The 17,872-nt window shown below is 45.5% G+C and overlaps 1 protein-coding gene across 1 annotated transcript in view; it reads left to right on the forward strand.

Moving 5' to 3' along the window:
• Window positions 1-17,092, forward strand: part of Pop1 (POP1 ribonuclease P/MRP subunit) — a 61,202-nt gene extending 44,110 nt beyond the window's left edge. Inside the window, exons 9-10 of the mRNA XM_070541313.1 lie at window positions 4,152-4,371; window positions 16,003-17,092. Of these exons, the coding sequence (XP_070397414.1) occupies window positions 4,152-4,371; window positions 16,003-16,765 (983 nt within the window). The 3' untranslated portion in view covers window positions 16,766-17,092. The remainder of the gene's footprint in view (window positions 1-4,151; window positions 4,372-16,002) is intronic.
• The last annotated feature ends 780 nt before the right edge of the window (window positions 17,093-17,872 follow it).

Here is a 17,872-nt window from a genome sequence, read left to right on the forward strand (position 1 = left end):
CACTCAGTTCTTTTTCGGCGACCGAGAGAAAAATGAAGCTCACAGGTGAGAGAGGAAGTTGTGCCGATGTGGAGCTGGCGGATGAGGTTTTGGTTGTGCAGGTCACAGCATTGAATGCTTTGTACAAGAATGCGTTGTGCCAAGAATGCTCTCAGCCGGGACTGACTGTTCGTTTGGGAACAAGGCATGGATTGGCTGCATGAATGCTACTGACCTGCAAGGCCTGCGACATTGTTGCAAGTGAATGGTCATCGCCACGAGTAGAGGGTGGTAAGGCTTGTGACGTGAATATGCGTGCAATGCAAGCAATTAAAACCACCGGCAGAGGGCCAACTGCACTGACTGACTTTTGGTCGGTAATGAACGTTTCACACAGAGGCTTGCACCATAAGACATTCCAAAGACATCTGAAATCAAAATTCAGACCTGCTGGTGAGATGGCTGCGGCAAGTCTCTTTTCTGATGCTGTGGCAGCCGTGCAAATAGTTTACAGCAAAATGGACCTGGCATTCACAATAAATGTGACGGTAGTCTACGATGGGACATAGATGACACGTGGTCATGCATCCCATATTGTTGTGGGCACAATAATTGAATTTTACACTGGTCTGGTGCTTGACTGCGCTGTGCTCTTGAACAGATGCCATGGATGCACGCTTGGGCCTACAGAAAACGATAAAGGCTACAGTGAATGGAAAGAGAATCACATGTGCCAAAAGAACACCGATGCAAACTCAAGCCGAATGGAGGTCGAGGCAGCGTTGATCTTGTTCAGAAGGTCACTGAAGAGGAATGACTTCCGCTACACATCTATTGTTTGTAATGGGGATAGCCGTACTTTCCAGGCACTTTGTGAAGACAAGGCTTATGGCTTCATTACATTCAACAAAGAGGACTGTATCAATCACGTGAAAAAGAGGATGCGTACAGCCCTGCGAACACTTGTCTCAAAAAGCAGAAGTAAACAAATTGGAGGGAAGGGTGGCCTGACCCAAGACCTAATCAAAAAGCTCACCAATTATTATGGCATGGCCATAATGGCAACCTTCTATCATATCACTTCAACAGATAAAGACCCTCATCATAAGCTGTGCCCTCCAGGACCCCTGAGTTGGTGCAGACACTGGGCTGCAGAAGCTGAAGGTAAAGCTCCACCAGAACACAAGTACAAAGAGGCAACACATGTTTCAGCTGCGTTGCTGCCTGTGTATCAACGCCTCTCGGATCCTCAGCTACTAAGCCTTTGCCAAGGCAAGAAGACTTAGAATGCAGCCGAGGGTCTCCACTCCGTCATTTGGTCAATTCTACTAAAAGAGCAAAATGCTTCATTGATCGCAGCGGAGACAGCTGTCAATGAGGCAGTCTGCAAGTACGCCGGAACGCTTCGTGCATACAGGCAGTTTTGTGCCTCACTTGGCTTGAAGCCAGGAAAGCATTCCCTTCAAAGAGCTGCAGAAAAGGATGCCCCACAAAAAAAAAAAAGGCATCGAAAAAACATCAGATGAAAGGCCACATGCCCAAGAAGCCCTGCTGTGCTAAGGACAAAAGGAATATAATCCTGGTGCATTTTAGAAGAGTGGAGGCAAGGCAAAACTTCGAAGGCCTTTTTCTCAAAACTGTGTTTTAGCCTTTCTGCTCAGTTTGCGGAGCTGATTTCTTTGTTACCGTTTGGCCTATTCTGACTCTGTTGTTTTTTGTCTTGTTCCTTGGACTACAGTGCAGGTCGTGACATTCTTGCGTTTAGGCCTTGACGTTTTATAAATTTATGATGTGGCTATTCGTTCACCCTGAAAGTGTGCTTGATATGAAGCTAACATAAAAAATGACACTCCAAAAAATTTTGTGTTGAAAAAAAAAAGCAAGAATGTCACGACCTTCAGCGTGCATTTAGCTATGCAGTTAGTACTTAACAAGCCTTCTATCACATTTTGTTAAGTTCCCCAGGCTCTTCACAAAGTTTGAGGTTGAAACACTTTGCTGAATCAAATTTAATAAAATGTTCTCAAGGTATCACTCTGAAAGTTTTATGGAAGTATCAGGGAGACATTCTAAACATTTGTGCCAATTTTCATCAAAATCCATGAAGAAATAAGGAAGTTTATTTTCAAAGCCACGTCCCACCTTAACGGCGCTGAGAGGCGAAACAAACGAGATACGCGCATGTGTACACGTGCGCTTACTTCTGATATTTCGCCGCTCCGTGCCGTGATGATAAGGTGCTGACAAACACGCGGTTCGATGGTCGCGCCGGCTGTACAGTACACAGAAGGGCACAAAGTGCGCAAGCGCTTCTCTGAATCAGAGTGACGCCTTTGATCAGAGTCATCCGAACTAGAGTCGGATGACGAGTGCTTCTCGCTGCCCAGTCCAGAGGCGCGCGCTATCTCTACCGCTTTCAAACAGATGCATTCGGCAGTCATAGGCAGCGATCTTACATGCAGCTCCCAGAAGAACTCTGCAACCTTGTCTTCCAGTTCTGTGGTCCGGCTATGAAATGACGTTTTCTGTTGGTTTGCTGCTTGTCTCCGCCAGTACTGAATGCTCTTTTCGGATACTCCAAATTCGTGCTGTGCCGCGAGGTTGCCGTAGGCGTCCGCGCACTTAATCGCCTTTTTCTTGAAGGCAACGGTGAATTGCCATCGGCTTCCGCTAATTTTGAAACAAAATGTGAGAAAGCAGCCTGTATAACTTCGTGACAATGGAAACGCAAATTGGCGGTGCCACAATGTCGCCACGCCGCGCTGCTGCTGGTGGCGATGGCGGAGGCGGCTCTTTACTTTGTCCGCCCATTGTTGCAAGACTTCCGTAGTTTTTCCGCCAATGTCCGGTATATAAGACGAGGGTCGACTTTTCGCAATACTTTTTGAAAAAAATTTGGACTTATATTCCGGTTGTTACGGTAAGTAACAATGTAGCAGTGTAATTGCGCAAACATTAAAGTGTAAGTTTGTGGCGAGAAAGAAGCTGAAGCCACATTCTCTCGTACCATCTGTGGGCTGCACTTAGAAGCTTGCGCGCGCACATTTGAGGGCTATTGGCCTGTGCGTCATTGAAAAGGTGGGTCCAACCCTCTTATGTATTTTTAAATTTGTTTTAATGTTTTATCCAGGAAAAGAGGATGAAGCTTTTACACATGTTTATACGGTATTTGTTTCTTACGAGGCCTAGTGATACACGGAAAATAGGGAACTTTCTCGTTTGTTTAAGTCTCTTGTGCGCACATTTTCCTACACGTTTAGCATTTCTAATCCCTCTGCGTGTGTTATATATCTCGTATGAAGTTCGTTTAATCATTGATGTGTTGAATTCACAAACAAGCCTGAGTTAGTGAGTCTGTTGGCCAAGTAGACCTACCTGGGTCTGATTCTCGTGAGTGAGTCTGAGTAAGCCTGAGTAGAGTTTCAGCGAGTCTGAGTCCAGGTAAGCCCGGCTGAGTAAAATTCTGGTGAGTCTCAATGGACCTGGTTGAGTAGCATTCTGGAGAGTTTGAGTCCGAGTAAGCCTTAAGCAAAAATGTAATTTGTGAGTGGGTCTGAGTGAGTTCCGTTTATTTGCCGACCTGTGCTCTTCGACACTGTCATTTTATGCTGTGCTACACAAAATTACTTTGGAACTTTATTGGCTTTATGCCTATACACAAGCTTACATCGTTTCATCCAGTAAGCACATGCAAACTTATTAGGTGTTTGTGGTAGTTGGTGGCTGATCACCTGCAGACCTAAATTTTGCTCCACGTGTGTGGTCGTCATTCCAGCCCATGCTCGTGACCTCATGCCTGGTCTCCGACGCAGTTTGTATGTGGGTAGGGACACATCAAAGGCAAGATTCCAGCGGCAGCTTGCCACTGGCCACCCCTGCTTGCAAGGCCTAACATAACTAGCACCACTTTGTCAAGAATCAGCAGTAAATGTTGCAGCTTGGTGTTGGAGTTGGCCAAACTCTCTTCACAATGGTTGCATGGCACTAGGAAAGCCGAAAAATAGCTTCAACGAAAATGAGGGCACATGCAACAGCCTGAATGGCAGCAACTGTGCTCGCGGCCACCATATTTGTAGTCATGTTGTTTCACTAACTCCTGTCCCAGCATTACTAGCCATAAATAGTCAATCAGTCAACCAATACTTGCCCTTCTCCATTTACTGACCTCACAGGTTTTGGCAGTGGCTGGGACTTGATCCTGCCAGCAGGCTGGGGTCGGCCATTTTGGATCGCTCTAGTTTACCGGGGTGCCCGTGCATCCGGCCTCAGGGAGCTGCGGAGCCTGTCGCTGGAGATGGGCCTGCCCTGCTTTCCCTTCGACCACCCAGACACGGCAGCCACCCAGCAATCTGAAGAGGATCACCGCCGGGAGCTCATGACCAAGCACCTGAGGTAAGCAGCATAACTCAGCACTTGTGTATGTCCTCATCATTGATGTTTGTGTGGTCATATTTCTTTTTCTCTTTTTTTCTCTTCCGAGTGCACTGCTTCACCAAAAACAACTCGACGGTTGTTTGATGGAGCGAAATTGCACCATAAAAGTTGCGCTGGAGAAAAAAATGGAGCAATTTATCACTGGGTTTTCTCCTACAAATTCTTTGGCATCCTTTGGGGTTTATCTGCTGCCTAACCTTACTTCAAAGCTGCAGCTTCCCAGCCAAGGTATTATAAAAGCATTCTAGGTAGGACGCAGACAACTACTGCAAAGGCTCTTAATGCACGTTTGGCTGGAAGCTGGATTTCTTCAGAGCGGCCTCTGTGGTGGCAGGCGGTGGCTTTGCCAGCCTCAATGACAAATTTCATGGGCTCCGTGCATTCCCAGCCACAGTCTTACATAGGGCAACGGCGAGGGATTTTGTCAGTGCTGACAACGATGTGGAAGCCATAGTGAATCGCAATAGTGCAGAGATTTCAGCTGACATCGCCAATGCTGAGGAAGTTGACCGTACCAGCAGTGAAGATCCCAAACTGCCTTGCTCCACAGCTAAGCTTGCATCTGCATTCACCATCTTTCGTTGCTGTTGTGGTGCAGTGGAAGGTAATGGCCTGCTTTATTTAGATGGCATGAAGCAGCTTGAGAATGGTTTAATGAATTTTATGGTGGAGAAGAAAAAGCACGGTAAGCTTACAGATTTCTTTTACGCCAGGTAAAGTGTGATGGTTATCGCGCTGTGTCTTCGTATTTTGCAGGCTTCTGAAAAACAAATCTGTAAGTTCCTGAAGAAGGCAAACGGTATAGCGCGTCAGAAACAGGACAAAAGAATAACAGACAACATACACGTTTGGCGCCAAACGTGTGTGTTTCTGTGTTCTTTTTTTGTCCTGTTTCTGATGCGCTACGCCTTTTGCCTCCTTCATGACATACCAACAAGCCCAACATCCAACTTCTGTAAGTTCCTGCTTGTCAGAATCTCTGGAAACTGTCTGAGATGGGTATAGTTTTCATATGAACTTCAGATAGGCATAGTTTATATTTCGAATGATTGATAAATCGAAATATTTCGTGATTGTATTCAAGTTTGATATATGTAATGCGATTGACTGTATGTGTCCTTCATATCGACATGGGTACTGCCAACTGAGCCACTTTTTAATTTTAGTCACATGCTGATAACAAAAAGAAATAATTTTTTTTTGTGGCATACATGTATCATGGAAAGTGCTGTCTGGCAATTTTATTACGATATTGATTCAAATCTAGGCCAATAGTTCTTTTTTCCTTTTTTTTTTCCTATAATCATATACTACCAAAGTCTAGGGTCGGCTTAGATTCCAGGATTTTACAAAACATGCCAGTTTGTATTGAAGATGATAAATATGGTGCATAGCTAGTGCCATGTAGGAATGTCAGTATCACAGCCGCACCAGTAGCCAACTGAAGTACACAAACAGCGTTGTCATTTTGACCTGTGTCGTATCGACAGGTGGCATGGGGTTATCATAATGGCACCAAACAAGCGATGCCACAAACAAAAAGTTGTGCTAGCTGCAGAAGCATCGTCAAACGTTCAAGCTGGGTGAGACTTCAGCATCAATGAGAAAAACGTCCATCGTTGGAGGGGGCAACAGGAGATGCTTTTTGCGTGTGCTGCAACGAGGAGGTTACAGCAACAAGGAAGATAAGCACGCTATCACAGAGAGGAGCTGTTCATCGAGATTGTGCCGCATTTCGACGCGTACGAGCCGTGCCGCACTGTCTGCACATGAGAGCGCGTGCGGACGCGAGCTTGCACGCGTCCGCATGCGTACGAGGCTAGCAGCGATGATGATGTAGAGTGAGCTCGGCATGTTCCTATTGAATAAATACTGTTTTCATTTTGTGAACGCTGTCTTCACCTTTTTGTTCTACTTACATTCGAGATAAGTTCTTCAAATTTTTTGTGCCTTCGGACATTCGGGGGTTGGCTTAGAATCGGGGCCGGCCGGCCTAGATTTGAGTAAATACGGTACATGTTCCTGCAGAAAAATTGCACTGCTCTCTAGGCACATTTTTATACTCCTGCTGGAGCCTGTGAGGCTTTTAAAATAAATAAATGAATAAATATGTGTGGTGCCCTCTCTGTGTAGCTCTCTCACTCAAAGCAAGCTGTAGTGCCCAACAGAAAAGGTTGTCCATATCACTGTTGCGGCTGTTTCAATAGATGGTTCAAATTTACACCATCTCGACGGCCGTGTTTGGGTGGCAGAAGCTGATCTCGAAGGCCATGCTTTTGCTCACTGCATGTATCATAAGCTATTGCGGAACCAGACACACGTAGTAGACACCTTGTTCGGGACACCCTCTGTTGCAGAATAATTGTGTGGCCTTTCCTCTTGCTATTTTATTAGGAACTAGTTGGTGTTTGGCATAAAATAATCGTTGCTAACTTAGAAATATAGGTTGCAGTCTTGTTTGCATTTAGTATTGCTCTAAAGGAACATTTGCCAGGTTGAGGCCTTGCAAAGAAACAGTTCCAGGGCAATCGCACAGTGACGATTGCGCCTGCAAAGTATTGAACCAATGTTTGCTGCGAGAGCATCTGAAAAATTCACACAGAACACTGGCACACTCTTCTCCACAAAGGAGTCACCCTGGTCACAAACAATATGACATCACGCTACTCGTCGCTGCCAAGTACGAGGTTGCGGGATCAAATTTGGGCCAGTGCGGCTGTATTTCGATGGGGGCGAAATGCATACCTGCCAACCCTCCCGAATCGCACGGGAGACTCCCGATTTTTTACTGAACTTTCCGATTGTACGATCACTGTCTTATATGTCCCGAAAAGTGGTCTCTGTTTGCGCAATAATGGTTTTTGTGAAACTGGCACTGCAAAATCTAAAGCCACATCGTAATTGTCAGCATCACCAACAACTGCCGCACTAGCACCATCGGTATCATCGACTAAGCAGCCGACTACGGTGCCATTAAGCCAACCAAAGCCAGAGCCAGTGTAGCTCTTGCATTTCATGCAGGCCTTCCTCCATGGTGCACGTTGTTGCTGCTGCTTGTGTGCATGATTAGTGCTGGCTAGGCCGTGCGCCTGCGGTGCACCGTACAAAGTTACAATCCTCGTGTGCTTGATGCCATGGCGCTATCAAAGCCCAAGAAAAGGTACTTGCAGAAGTTATTGCGATCTTATACTGCTGAATTTCTGTGCTTTTTGTCATCAAGAAAAAGAGAACCTTATGCATTCTGTACAATGTGTTCATGCGACGTCAGCACACGATGGCAAAGGCAACTTGAAACTGCACATTTCCACGGCGCACCGCTGAGCAGCAAGACAACATAGTGAACCTTCTCCGGAACAACTGCAACGACAGTGTCATACATGTGGAGTGCCTGTTTACGGGATTCCTCATCGAACGCAACCTACCCCTTAGTGTCAGCGACTACGTTGGGCCTCTTCTATTGAAAATGTTTCCGAAATGCAGCGAAGCGAAGCGTTATGGTTGTCGACGCAACTCTGAAACGCAACTCGGAAGAATGTGATGGCGGCGAACCTGAAATTTATTTCACAGGCATCGCTCTCGAGTCTTCGTTTTTTTATTCAGAGTTTCCCTCAGCTGCTGCCCCGAGATTCCAGTGAATCTGCTGAATACGCTTTAGATGCTCTCAAAGCTGAGTTTGTCACACTACAAGCGTACATTCTTCAAGAGCACATTCTGAATGAAGAAAGGTGGGACGTGCAGTGGTCTATGGTTGGAAGAATGGAAAACACTGATGGAAAACATGTTTCACCGAGTTGCTAAGGTGATGATCGATTTACTCGTGATACCACATAGCAAGGCAGAGTGTGAGAGGATTTTAGCACAGCTTGAAAAACTAGGACTTAATTCCGCTCATCAATGTGCAACACAACCCTCCAGCACCTGCTGCTAGTGAAGGGCCATCAGTCTGGACCATGTTTTGAGCAAAGCTACTCTGACAAATTTGAAAAGTGAGCAAAGCCTGCTACTGCAAGGTCCCTGCAAAAGGACTCACCGAACACAGCCCCCCCCCCCTCCCCCTCCTGTTCCACCGGAAGTTGAAACAGTGAATAAAAAGTCCCCAGATTTTTTATCTCGCCAGGTTGGCAGGTATGGAAATGCAAAAGCGCCCATATGCATTGGGTGGTCCAAGTATGCTCACAATTTAATTTATTTATTTATTTCGTCTGGAGTTCCCCACTATAATGTCATGGATCTGTCACGTAAAACTGTATTTTTAAATTTTGATGATACAAGCTCACGGTGGTCTTGTGTCGCACACAATGCCACCTGCAGTGCAGCAATACCAGCAGCAGTGCTCATATGAAATGCAGAGAGTGCAGAACTGTTTCTGAAAATGTGCCATGCAACAAGAAGGTGGGTGCCACAGATGCGGGGGGCTTTTAGCACAAAGGAGAAAGAGTTGCACTTGCCTTCGACATCGGTGAAGGCAGGTGAATAATTTTGCTTGCAGGAGGCAGTTGAGGCAACGGGGGAGAGCCTCTGCTGTGGCAAGGGTCTAAGCTGCTCTCGCCATTGCTTTATGACAGTTCGCTTCTATCTCTGCTGCTGCTAAAGTACCCTGGTTAAACATCATTGTGGTGTAATGCTTCGTGGATGGCCGTACTTCTATTGTGTATAATTAAAATTTGTGACAAGGCCCAATGAGTGTCCTTTTAACCCTTTAAAGTGCCGTGCCTGAGTATACAATCAGTGACCGATTATTTGGACACCTATAATTCGATAATGCTTGCATATTTGGACAGCCTGTGGCACCACCACTAGCCCTATAGATGTAATGTATAAGGACAACCAAAATGTCGAACACCTTACACCGCATTGTGCAGTAATTTAGACTCTGACAGCATGACCGTGTGCTAATTTGGCCACCAAGTCAAGGAAAGAAAAATATTTTTGTTTTGAGACGTCTTTGGCATTGTCGTCGATGAGAGTTCAGCACATACATTGACTGTACTTTTTTTATTTGTAACGACAGCATTACAGTGGTTCAGCTACGGGCCACAATGTAGCAGTGATGATTTCCTTTCAATATAATGCCGCTCTTATCATCCACTATTCATGACCGGCTGATTCTGTAGGTAAGGGGTGCAGAGGTTCGCTCTGACCACTGACGATGCGCAAAAAGTGTGAAAAGGAAAATATTATAAGAGACGCTGCTGAAAAATCACGGTCACGGAATGCCTAGGCCAAGGGCAAGCATATGTGCATGCCGAAACACGCGTTGACAAGCTTGGGGTGTATTGTTGGACGATCACTTCATTTTCAAAGATACCTTCATTTTCGTGATAGTATGTGTGACTAGCACCGGACACGTCGATGGGCTGGGGTGTTTCTGTCCGGTGATAAAACAGCGTGCTCGGCACTGTGCCAAGAATAACGTTGCTCTTAGGCGCTAACGTGTCTTGCACTACTCACGCAAAAGGTAGCATGCTTGGCATTGTGCCAAGGAAACTGTCGCATATTATGGTGACTATGAAAAATACTGCAGCAAAACTGTGAGTAACTTTACTCTTTATTGGACAACCCTGTGCCCACAAAAGCAGGTTACACTCAAACCATAACAACAGCCGCAAACACAGTTGGCAATTGTTGAAATCTGATCTGTGGGTCAAGTGCCTCAGCTTTTATACATGAGTCACCAGAAGTTCCAGAGCAATCGCTGGTGCCTGCGTGTCTTTCAGAAAGTACAGTCGAACCCACTTATAACAATATTCAAGTGCCACAAATATACCATTGTTATAACCAATAATTGTTATAACCGGGTTGCATGAAAAAAAAAAAAAACGGGGGATGGCAGAGTTGATGTGAGAAAACTATAATGGCGGGTAGGCCAGTGCCCCTCCCCACCACCTTCCTCCATCTAGCTTCTGATTGTGTTCACTCATTGAACAGCTTCCTGGGTGCTCCAATCACGTGAAACAAGCTGCGGCTGTCTGCGTTAAAGAAGGGCACTGCTATAACAAATGCAAAGGGGTGTCACGGGTGGCAAGCGATATGTGAGCATCGCCGAGGCATCGCTTTGGTGACCCCAAAAGGTGAATTTTAAACATTGCGAAAAGGCTGCTGCGCAGCCTGTCAGCTTGAGAAATCCAGAAGAAATGCTGAGGAGATATCGCCACGAGAATCTTGCCACGTGCTTCCCACTGGCTTGCACAAGAAAACCCTACGTTCGTCAGCCTTGGATGCTTTATGCAAAGCTTTCTGACATCCTTCTCTAAGGCATCCACGTGCTCATGTAGTGCGGTGGAAGGTTTCTCGTGAGAACGAAGCCCTGGAGGGACTGAATCATCTACCGGGCCTCCCGTGAGGGCAATGTGAAAGAAGCCAGCCCAACCGCGTCATCGCTATCTGATGCAAGCATGTTCGCAGCGATTGCATCATCGGTTAGAAGCACTTAGTTTCCAAGTCTTTTCTTCACCGTCAACATCGTGCTTTGCTGATGATCTGCGGGCGGATCAACTATCTTTCCTTTCGGCAGCTAGTCAAACGAGGCTGAGGAAACTACATGGCCAGGAATGATTTCGACGCAACCAAGAAAGACAAACCCAAGCGGTTAAGCTGTTTGCAGAACTGCACTGAATGAGGAGCCAGCGAGCAACATGCGAGCAACATGCGAGCAACATGCGAGCAGTGCAGTTGGCACGGTCCATTCGTGTTTTGGAGGGTGGGGCAGCGTAGAGATATGGGCACAGCCCATTTGTGTTTGGAGGGGTGGAAGGGCGATGCGAGAGACGTGCGCAGAGATGGCTAAAAAATGAGTGCGCGCGGTGGCTGTTGGAGCAGTGGCCCAATGTGCAGCAACTGATTTTCTCTTTTCTTTTTATCTTTTCAAGGATTTTGCATTTCACTACCTTTTGGCCCGGACACCCAGCAGCCAGACTTCATCGTTATAACTGATAATGCAGCATTTGGGCATTGTAGTAAACGGGCTGTTTCACCATGGAAAACATACAAAAGTTGACAGTACAGCAGCTTCTCATTGTTATAACCGATATATTGTTGAAACCGGTATCGTTATAAGTGGATTCGACTGTGCTACAAAATTCACGTCGCACATACAATCAGATCACACAAAGTTCAGTGACAGCAGACAACGGATAGAACCATAGATAACATTCGAGAAACTTACATGCAGGTGGGTCCTGTGCCAAGCGATAACGTTCAACATTTGTTGGCCGGTGAAAAGCGTGTATTGGAGAATGATAAGGAAGTACACATGTCAATGCCATAGCTCCTAAACTCTAATGTGTCTTGTGCTGGTCACGTAAAATCGAAGGTATCTCCGAAACTGACGATCCGAGAATACAGCACGCCTTTCTTGGCCACTTGTGAAGTAAAGTCACATATTTTTGGTTGAATCTGGTATTGCGAACTCCCAATTATATTAGGACATGTTGGCAGCGCCCCTGTCAAGTTTGAATCGTCAGTCAAAGACTGCACTTGCTCGTGCACCACCGCACACCACTGGCCGTGCCCGGATAAAGCTGTTTGATAATTTCTGAATGCTCCCTGCCTTTCTCGAGACAATTTGCAAATGGGAAATATCCGTAATCGGGTTCTCTCAGATTGAGGCTGTAGATTGAAGTTTCACCGCTGAAGTTGATTAAACTAACATTATATGGCAGGTTTTGTTTTTTTACGACTGATGGTGTGACGAAGCTGATCTGCCAGTGTTGCTTGCATACCTTGTTTTCCAACATGGCAGGTTGGTGCTAAGAGGCTGCACATTTCCTGAACAATGCAAAAATCCACTAGTTTCTTACAAACTCTATTTCTGTGGATCTTGGTGTGGATAACAATGGGTCTTCAAGTGACAATGACAACAACAAAGAGGCCATGTTGGTTGCAGAACACTAATTATCCTAATTAAAATCACCATTAAGTCTTAATATTTGTTTTTTTATAATTTTCAGATTAATGTAAGATGTTCAGCAACATGTCGCAAATGAATAGCATCTGGATTTAAAGCTTGGTAATATGTCACTTGAACAGAAATGGAATTCGTTGCACTTCGGAAACACCTCTCCAGCAGAAGTGCCTCAAATGCCCAACGCCCGTTTCTGTACAGTGTAGCCTCCTTCCTGAAGAGTATGCAGGCATTGTGCCTGCATTCCAGTTGCAGTTGCCAGCCTGCTCCTTGCTTTCCTTTCCTCTTTTTCAAGTATATATGTTTTCAAGCGATAATAATAATGATAATAATAATATAAGGATTGCATCAAGACTGCAAGCCGTGCTAGTTGGTGTGCATTCTTAATTTGAAAAACAGCACAAAGGGAGCAGACAAAGGACCCGAAGGTGATGACACAGGAGCCTAAGTCATTGTCCTCGCCTTCTTTGTCTGCATCTTTGGTGTGGTTCTGTACACACTTACTCATGCTGATTTTGCATGGCAAGTGGCGCTGGCAAGGCTTCACTTGTGGTGATCTTGATTTCTGGACACCACACTAGCCTGGACAGCTAAAGAAACAAGATCGAATCTGTGTTATTCAACCTTCTTTGCACTTGCACATGTGCTCAAAGGGTCAAGCGCACAGATACAGGCGCTGTACTTCCCAATTTACTTGCTTCTACTGAAAGAAGCTCTTGGAAGGCTAAACTAATCAAACTCCATTGTGACTGCAGATGCTTTGCAGCTGGCGCACTTCTGAAGACCAAAACACAAGAATTTTTTTTTCTATTTTGTGTGTTTAACGTACTAACTTACTGTTGCGTTTCCAAACTGAAATTGCAGAAATGTTCTTGCCTTTGTTACATAATAGTACTTTGATAGCTCCTACTGTTGTGTTTTTTCATTGTAGTGTAGTAGCTTGCTCGTTTACATGTAGTATTGCTGTACAACAAACCTTGTGTAATCCCTATGAGCCTTTAAGGTGGAATAAATGAAAATGCATGTTTGCAACGTTCAGTAGGATTCATCACTGCCACGCCATTTGTGATGACATTGTATAGACGTGATTGGCTCTTTTTAAGGTATTTCTATGTTTTTTTGTTAAGAGTATTGTAAGCAAAAATAGTGTATCACCACTCTATTTTGCTCTCACACTAAGTATCAACATTGCTTGACTGAAATTTATTGAACGCTACAAGTTTGGTATACCTTTTGACGTCAATCGCATAGTCCCAAGTTGGTTGTGTGAGAGCAGGGGGACAAACAATCTGCATTCATTTTTCTCGCGTGACCCAGACTGGTTGTACCAGCTGATATGAGTGGGCGACCGTTGAGAAGATGTATCTGAGAGAAGCAAAGGAAGCGCTTGGACTTAGAAGAAGAAGAAGAATAAGTTAAAGGATGGAGGGCTTGCCACATGATGGTGAAAAGTGAAAATTAAGAATGAACACACTTGTGACAGTTCGGTTGTCTGATATGGATGGAAACTCAAGAGAGTGTGTGCAATGTAGTTTATACTGTGCCAGTTTGGAAAGAACTGGAAAACTGGCACATGACGTGCCAGTTTAAGAGTCAAACCGGCTGTGCTGGTGGAAAACTGAACAGGTGGCTAGCAAAGTGCAAAAATAAAATTTATACATAGCACTGAGTTGCTTATTTGATCTCTTATCTTTAATACATGTGCTGTAGTAAATAATAAATTCATATTTCCTTTTCCCCAGCTTAAACAAATATAAATAAGACATTAGGGCTGTTAGGGAGCATGTCATGGCTTCTCACCCATTCGCCATCAGCACGAAGTCGTCAAAGGGGTATACAAGCAGGTTGGTCGTACCGTACTCAAGTGAATACAGCCAAGAAGTCGGAGTAGGGAAAAAGGGAGGGAAAAAAAATTATTGACTGACAGCGATACACAAATTTAAAGAAACAAAAACACAAGTACACTAACACACATTTAATATAAATCAATTATGAAGACAAAAGAAATACAATGAACAATTAACAGTGGATATAAAAATTAACACTTTGTTTTGTAAAAACGAACTCTGTTTTAGCGGAGCTAAAACAGAGTTCAAAAGAAAACAAATGATGGTACAGTATACGCATGTCCGGGCAGCCACAGCAAGTCCATAAAATGTGGAGTCGACTGCAGAGCTTTTCCGAAGAACTGTGGCGAGCCGATCTCATTGTGGTGGATGCGATTGCTGTGCTTGGTTTCCCGGGAGTCTATGTCTGACGTCTTCCCTCGAGCAGGTTGAGCTAACTTGAGTGGATCTACCGTGAGCTTTGTTGCAAACGTTGGTTTTTCGTCTCTTACTCCAACTAGTAACTCGCAGTTCAGACGCGGCTAGGCGGCCCAGGCGATACTGGATGGCACTAGCTCCTCAACACTTCTCGGATGATTATAGGCTCAGCTTCCAGACTCCTTAGCTCGGTCTAAAACCTACATTTAAATGACTTCTCCTGTTCCTACTCCCCTTGGTCGGGGAGCGGCAGATATTGGTGACGATCCAGTCAAGTTCACTAAATTGTATCACCGCTCCTCACAAGGCCTTGGCAGTGCCCCTTTTAATTAGGGGCGAGGGAACGGGTGTTTCCCCCCTGCTGTTAGAGGTTGCGCACTTGCACTGCACCACACAGACACACACGCACACTCTTGAGTCCGTGGCGGACCTCTATTGTCTGTTGACAAACACAGAAGAAATGACGGCAGCCGGCCATATGGTGCCAAACCCTCTGACACACATACACTGTCAGCAATTCGTGGACACGGGGTTGCACAGAGACACCACATATTTCAGGGTATTCGCGCCCCTGCCATCTTGGCAAGCTTCACAATGCACGCGTGGGGCAGAGAATACACAGTGGTTCCTGCAAGAAGCTGTCGGGGCATCACGGTCGTGCCAACAACAAAAGAATAATCTCTTAACCTGCCTTCAACTTTTTTCGGCCGCGTACCCGAGTGGCCTGCAATAACCACCTTGCTCGCCGGTTCCTATTCCCACAACCTTTTGCCGCCCATTGATCAGTGCTTCGCCGACTTAAATAATGCCCCACCGTGACAGAGCGTTTTACTTTTCTAACTTACTTCTCATTGCCACAGAAAGCTGCCATCTTTTCTTGCTACAGTACTTTTTTTTTGCTGGCATGTGCATTTAGCGCTAACAGTAAGTCGAGAAAAAAAAAATTTATGTGAGCAGTTTGGAGCAAAACCATGAGAGGAGAGGTGGTGTGCAGTAGGAGAGTGCACTGTAGAAAACTGAGTGTGTCATGTTGGGGGTGCGTAAGTAGAACACTCCAAGTGCATCACAAGATAAGCAAGTCAGCGCTTCTGCCTATTTAGCTCTGTGACAGCGACACAGCCGTACCTGTCAAAAGGACAGGAAGAGGCAGAGGGGTTAAAAAGGCAGGCATTCAGATGACCATCCTGGAAATGAGTTAGAAGAACAGAACAGAGCAAGCAGTAGATGCATAAGTAAGGGGGAAAACATGGTGTGCATCCGTGGGATTCATGCTACAGCTGTAAGGTCACTCGTGTGCATTTTCATAATGCAACCAGCCTGGTGCTATCCAGCATTAAAAAAAAACACACACAAACAAATCAAATAAGTTTCTGTGGTTTCTGCTAGTGTACCATTGTTACATAGTCTGTCTCATCGTTACAGGTACCCTCCTGACAAGCGGCCATCATTCCAGAAGCTGCGCATCTCGTGCCCTTTTTTCTTCCCATGGTCACAACTTGTTCAAGAGTGGCGCAGCACACTGGACCAGCCGAGTGCCGACGTCAGCCGTGACGGGTCAACTTTCTACGTCCTTAGAAGCCGTAAAGTCCTCAGGAGGCTGGCAGCTTTGTTTGCAGATGTCAACAAGAAACGGAAGAAAGGTACGGTTTCACCGACAGCAGTGTCCAAGCAGTTAGACGAAATTCGTACCACGGCAGGGGCAACGAACCTGGATCTCTCACACGCGCTTGTCTGCGTAGAACTTGTAAGCTGTTCAAGGGGAGTACCGAAACAGTTTGACTCCATCTCTCTACCCACAACGGAGGACATGCTGGCAATAAAGCAAAACAATTCTGCTGACTCAGCGGAAGCGCCATGCGAGCGCCTGAGGAGGTTGAAGAAACAGAAAGACACCAAACTGAAGAAGCGAAAAGCACCCAGACCAACTATTGAAGAGTTGTTAGCGAGGCCGGCAGTAAGTGGCGTGGTCAAGAGTTGCTCAAGACTTTTATTGGGGGGTGTGGTGAGCGGGGACTACTGTTTCTCATCAGCATGCGGCAGGGGACTTGGTTACTGCGCATTTGAAGGACTCGCTCATCTTGTGCGAACTTCTGCTTCAGCCAGTGTTAGGCCACTTGTGTTGTTCAGGCATCAGCACTCTGTTCAATACAGGTATGCAACTTTACGTGTGCTAGATGAATGCTAAGGCTCGAGTTGGTAGAGCTGTAAAGACATGACAGTTTCTTCTCTAGGAATCACTAATTTCATAAAATTGCCCTTTCATCTGTTGGTTTGCCTGTAGTGTTAACGCATCAAGGCTTTTATGGTATCACGGATGTTGATTGTGTACACTGTGTAATATATTTCGTACCTTAAGCCACCAGCTGCATTGTTGTATATATTTTGTAAGAAAGGTCGTGTGCAGCAGTGGTGAGCAGTGATTTGTGCAGGCATTCCTCCAGAATGGCATGGCTGCTCATCTTGTTACGAAACTGAAATTGTAAAATAAATGTGCATACTCTGTTTCAGTGGGCATATTGTGAAGTTCTCTGCTTCCTGATTGCAAATATTTAAAATGAGGACTTTGTGCTATTGCACATGCAGATTCTGAATCATTTGCTTGCTTCCTTTCCTGCAACACTGGAGACATTGTATGAGATGTAACATTTTGCTATATGTGTACCATCAGGATAAATCGAAACACGCATAAGAAATGATTGATCAGAATCACCATTACACGTATACATAATTACATGAAAGTGAGACATATAATTGCTCTGTACAGTGAAATCTCGGTATAACGAACTTCAGGGGACCGCGGGAAAATGTTCGTTATTCTGAAAGGTCGTTATAGTGAAAGCCCAAAAATTAGCCATAACAATAGCATTTCAGTAATGCAAACATCCTACCTTTGAAACGGTACCTCCTTGAACTCGTTTCTCACACAATGCACACGTGATGGTCTGACAAGGCACGTTTATTTGAAATAGTCCGTGATCGTCTTCTGATGGGTGCAGCACAGACTCTGCAGCACGAACGATTCCAGACCGTCCGCATTCTTGTGCACGCGTTCGGTTGCTGTGCCGCTTTTAGCTATAAATATGCGGAGTTTTTGCAAGCAGTCCAATGCATCTGTGGCCGACACGGACTTGTCGCTGTCTTCGGGTGTTGCCGTAACATCATCGTCTATGTCGTCGCTGCATTCCTCATCTTGAGTCGCCGTGTCCTAGACGCTCTGCAGTATGTCATGAGTGGTAAGCTCCGCTGAGGTCCATGTTGCCTTGTCACACTGGACATAGTCGTGAAATGTGAC

The sequence above is a fragment of the Dermacentor albipictus genome, chromosome 6, assembly GCF_038994185.2.
Source record: "Dermacentor albipictus isolate Rhodes 1998 colony chromosome 6, USDA_Dalb.pri_finalv2, whole genome shotgun sequence".
Classification (NCBI taxonomy): domain Eukaryota; kingdom Metazoa; phylum Arthropoda; class Arachnida; order Ixodida; family Ixodidae; genus Dermacentor; species Dermacentor albipictus.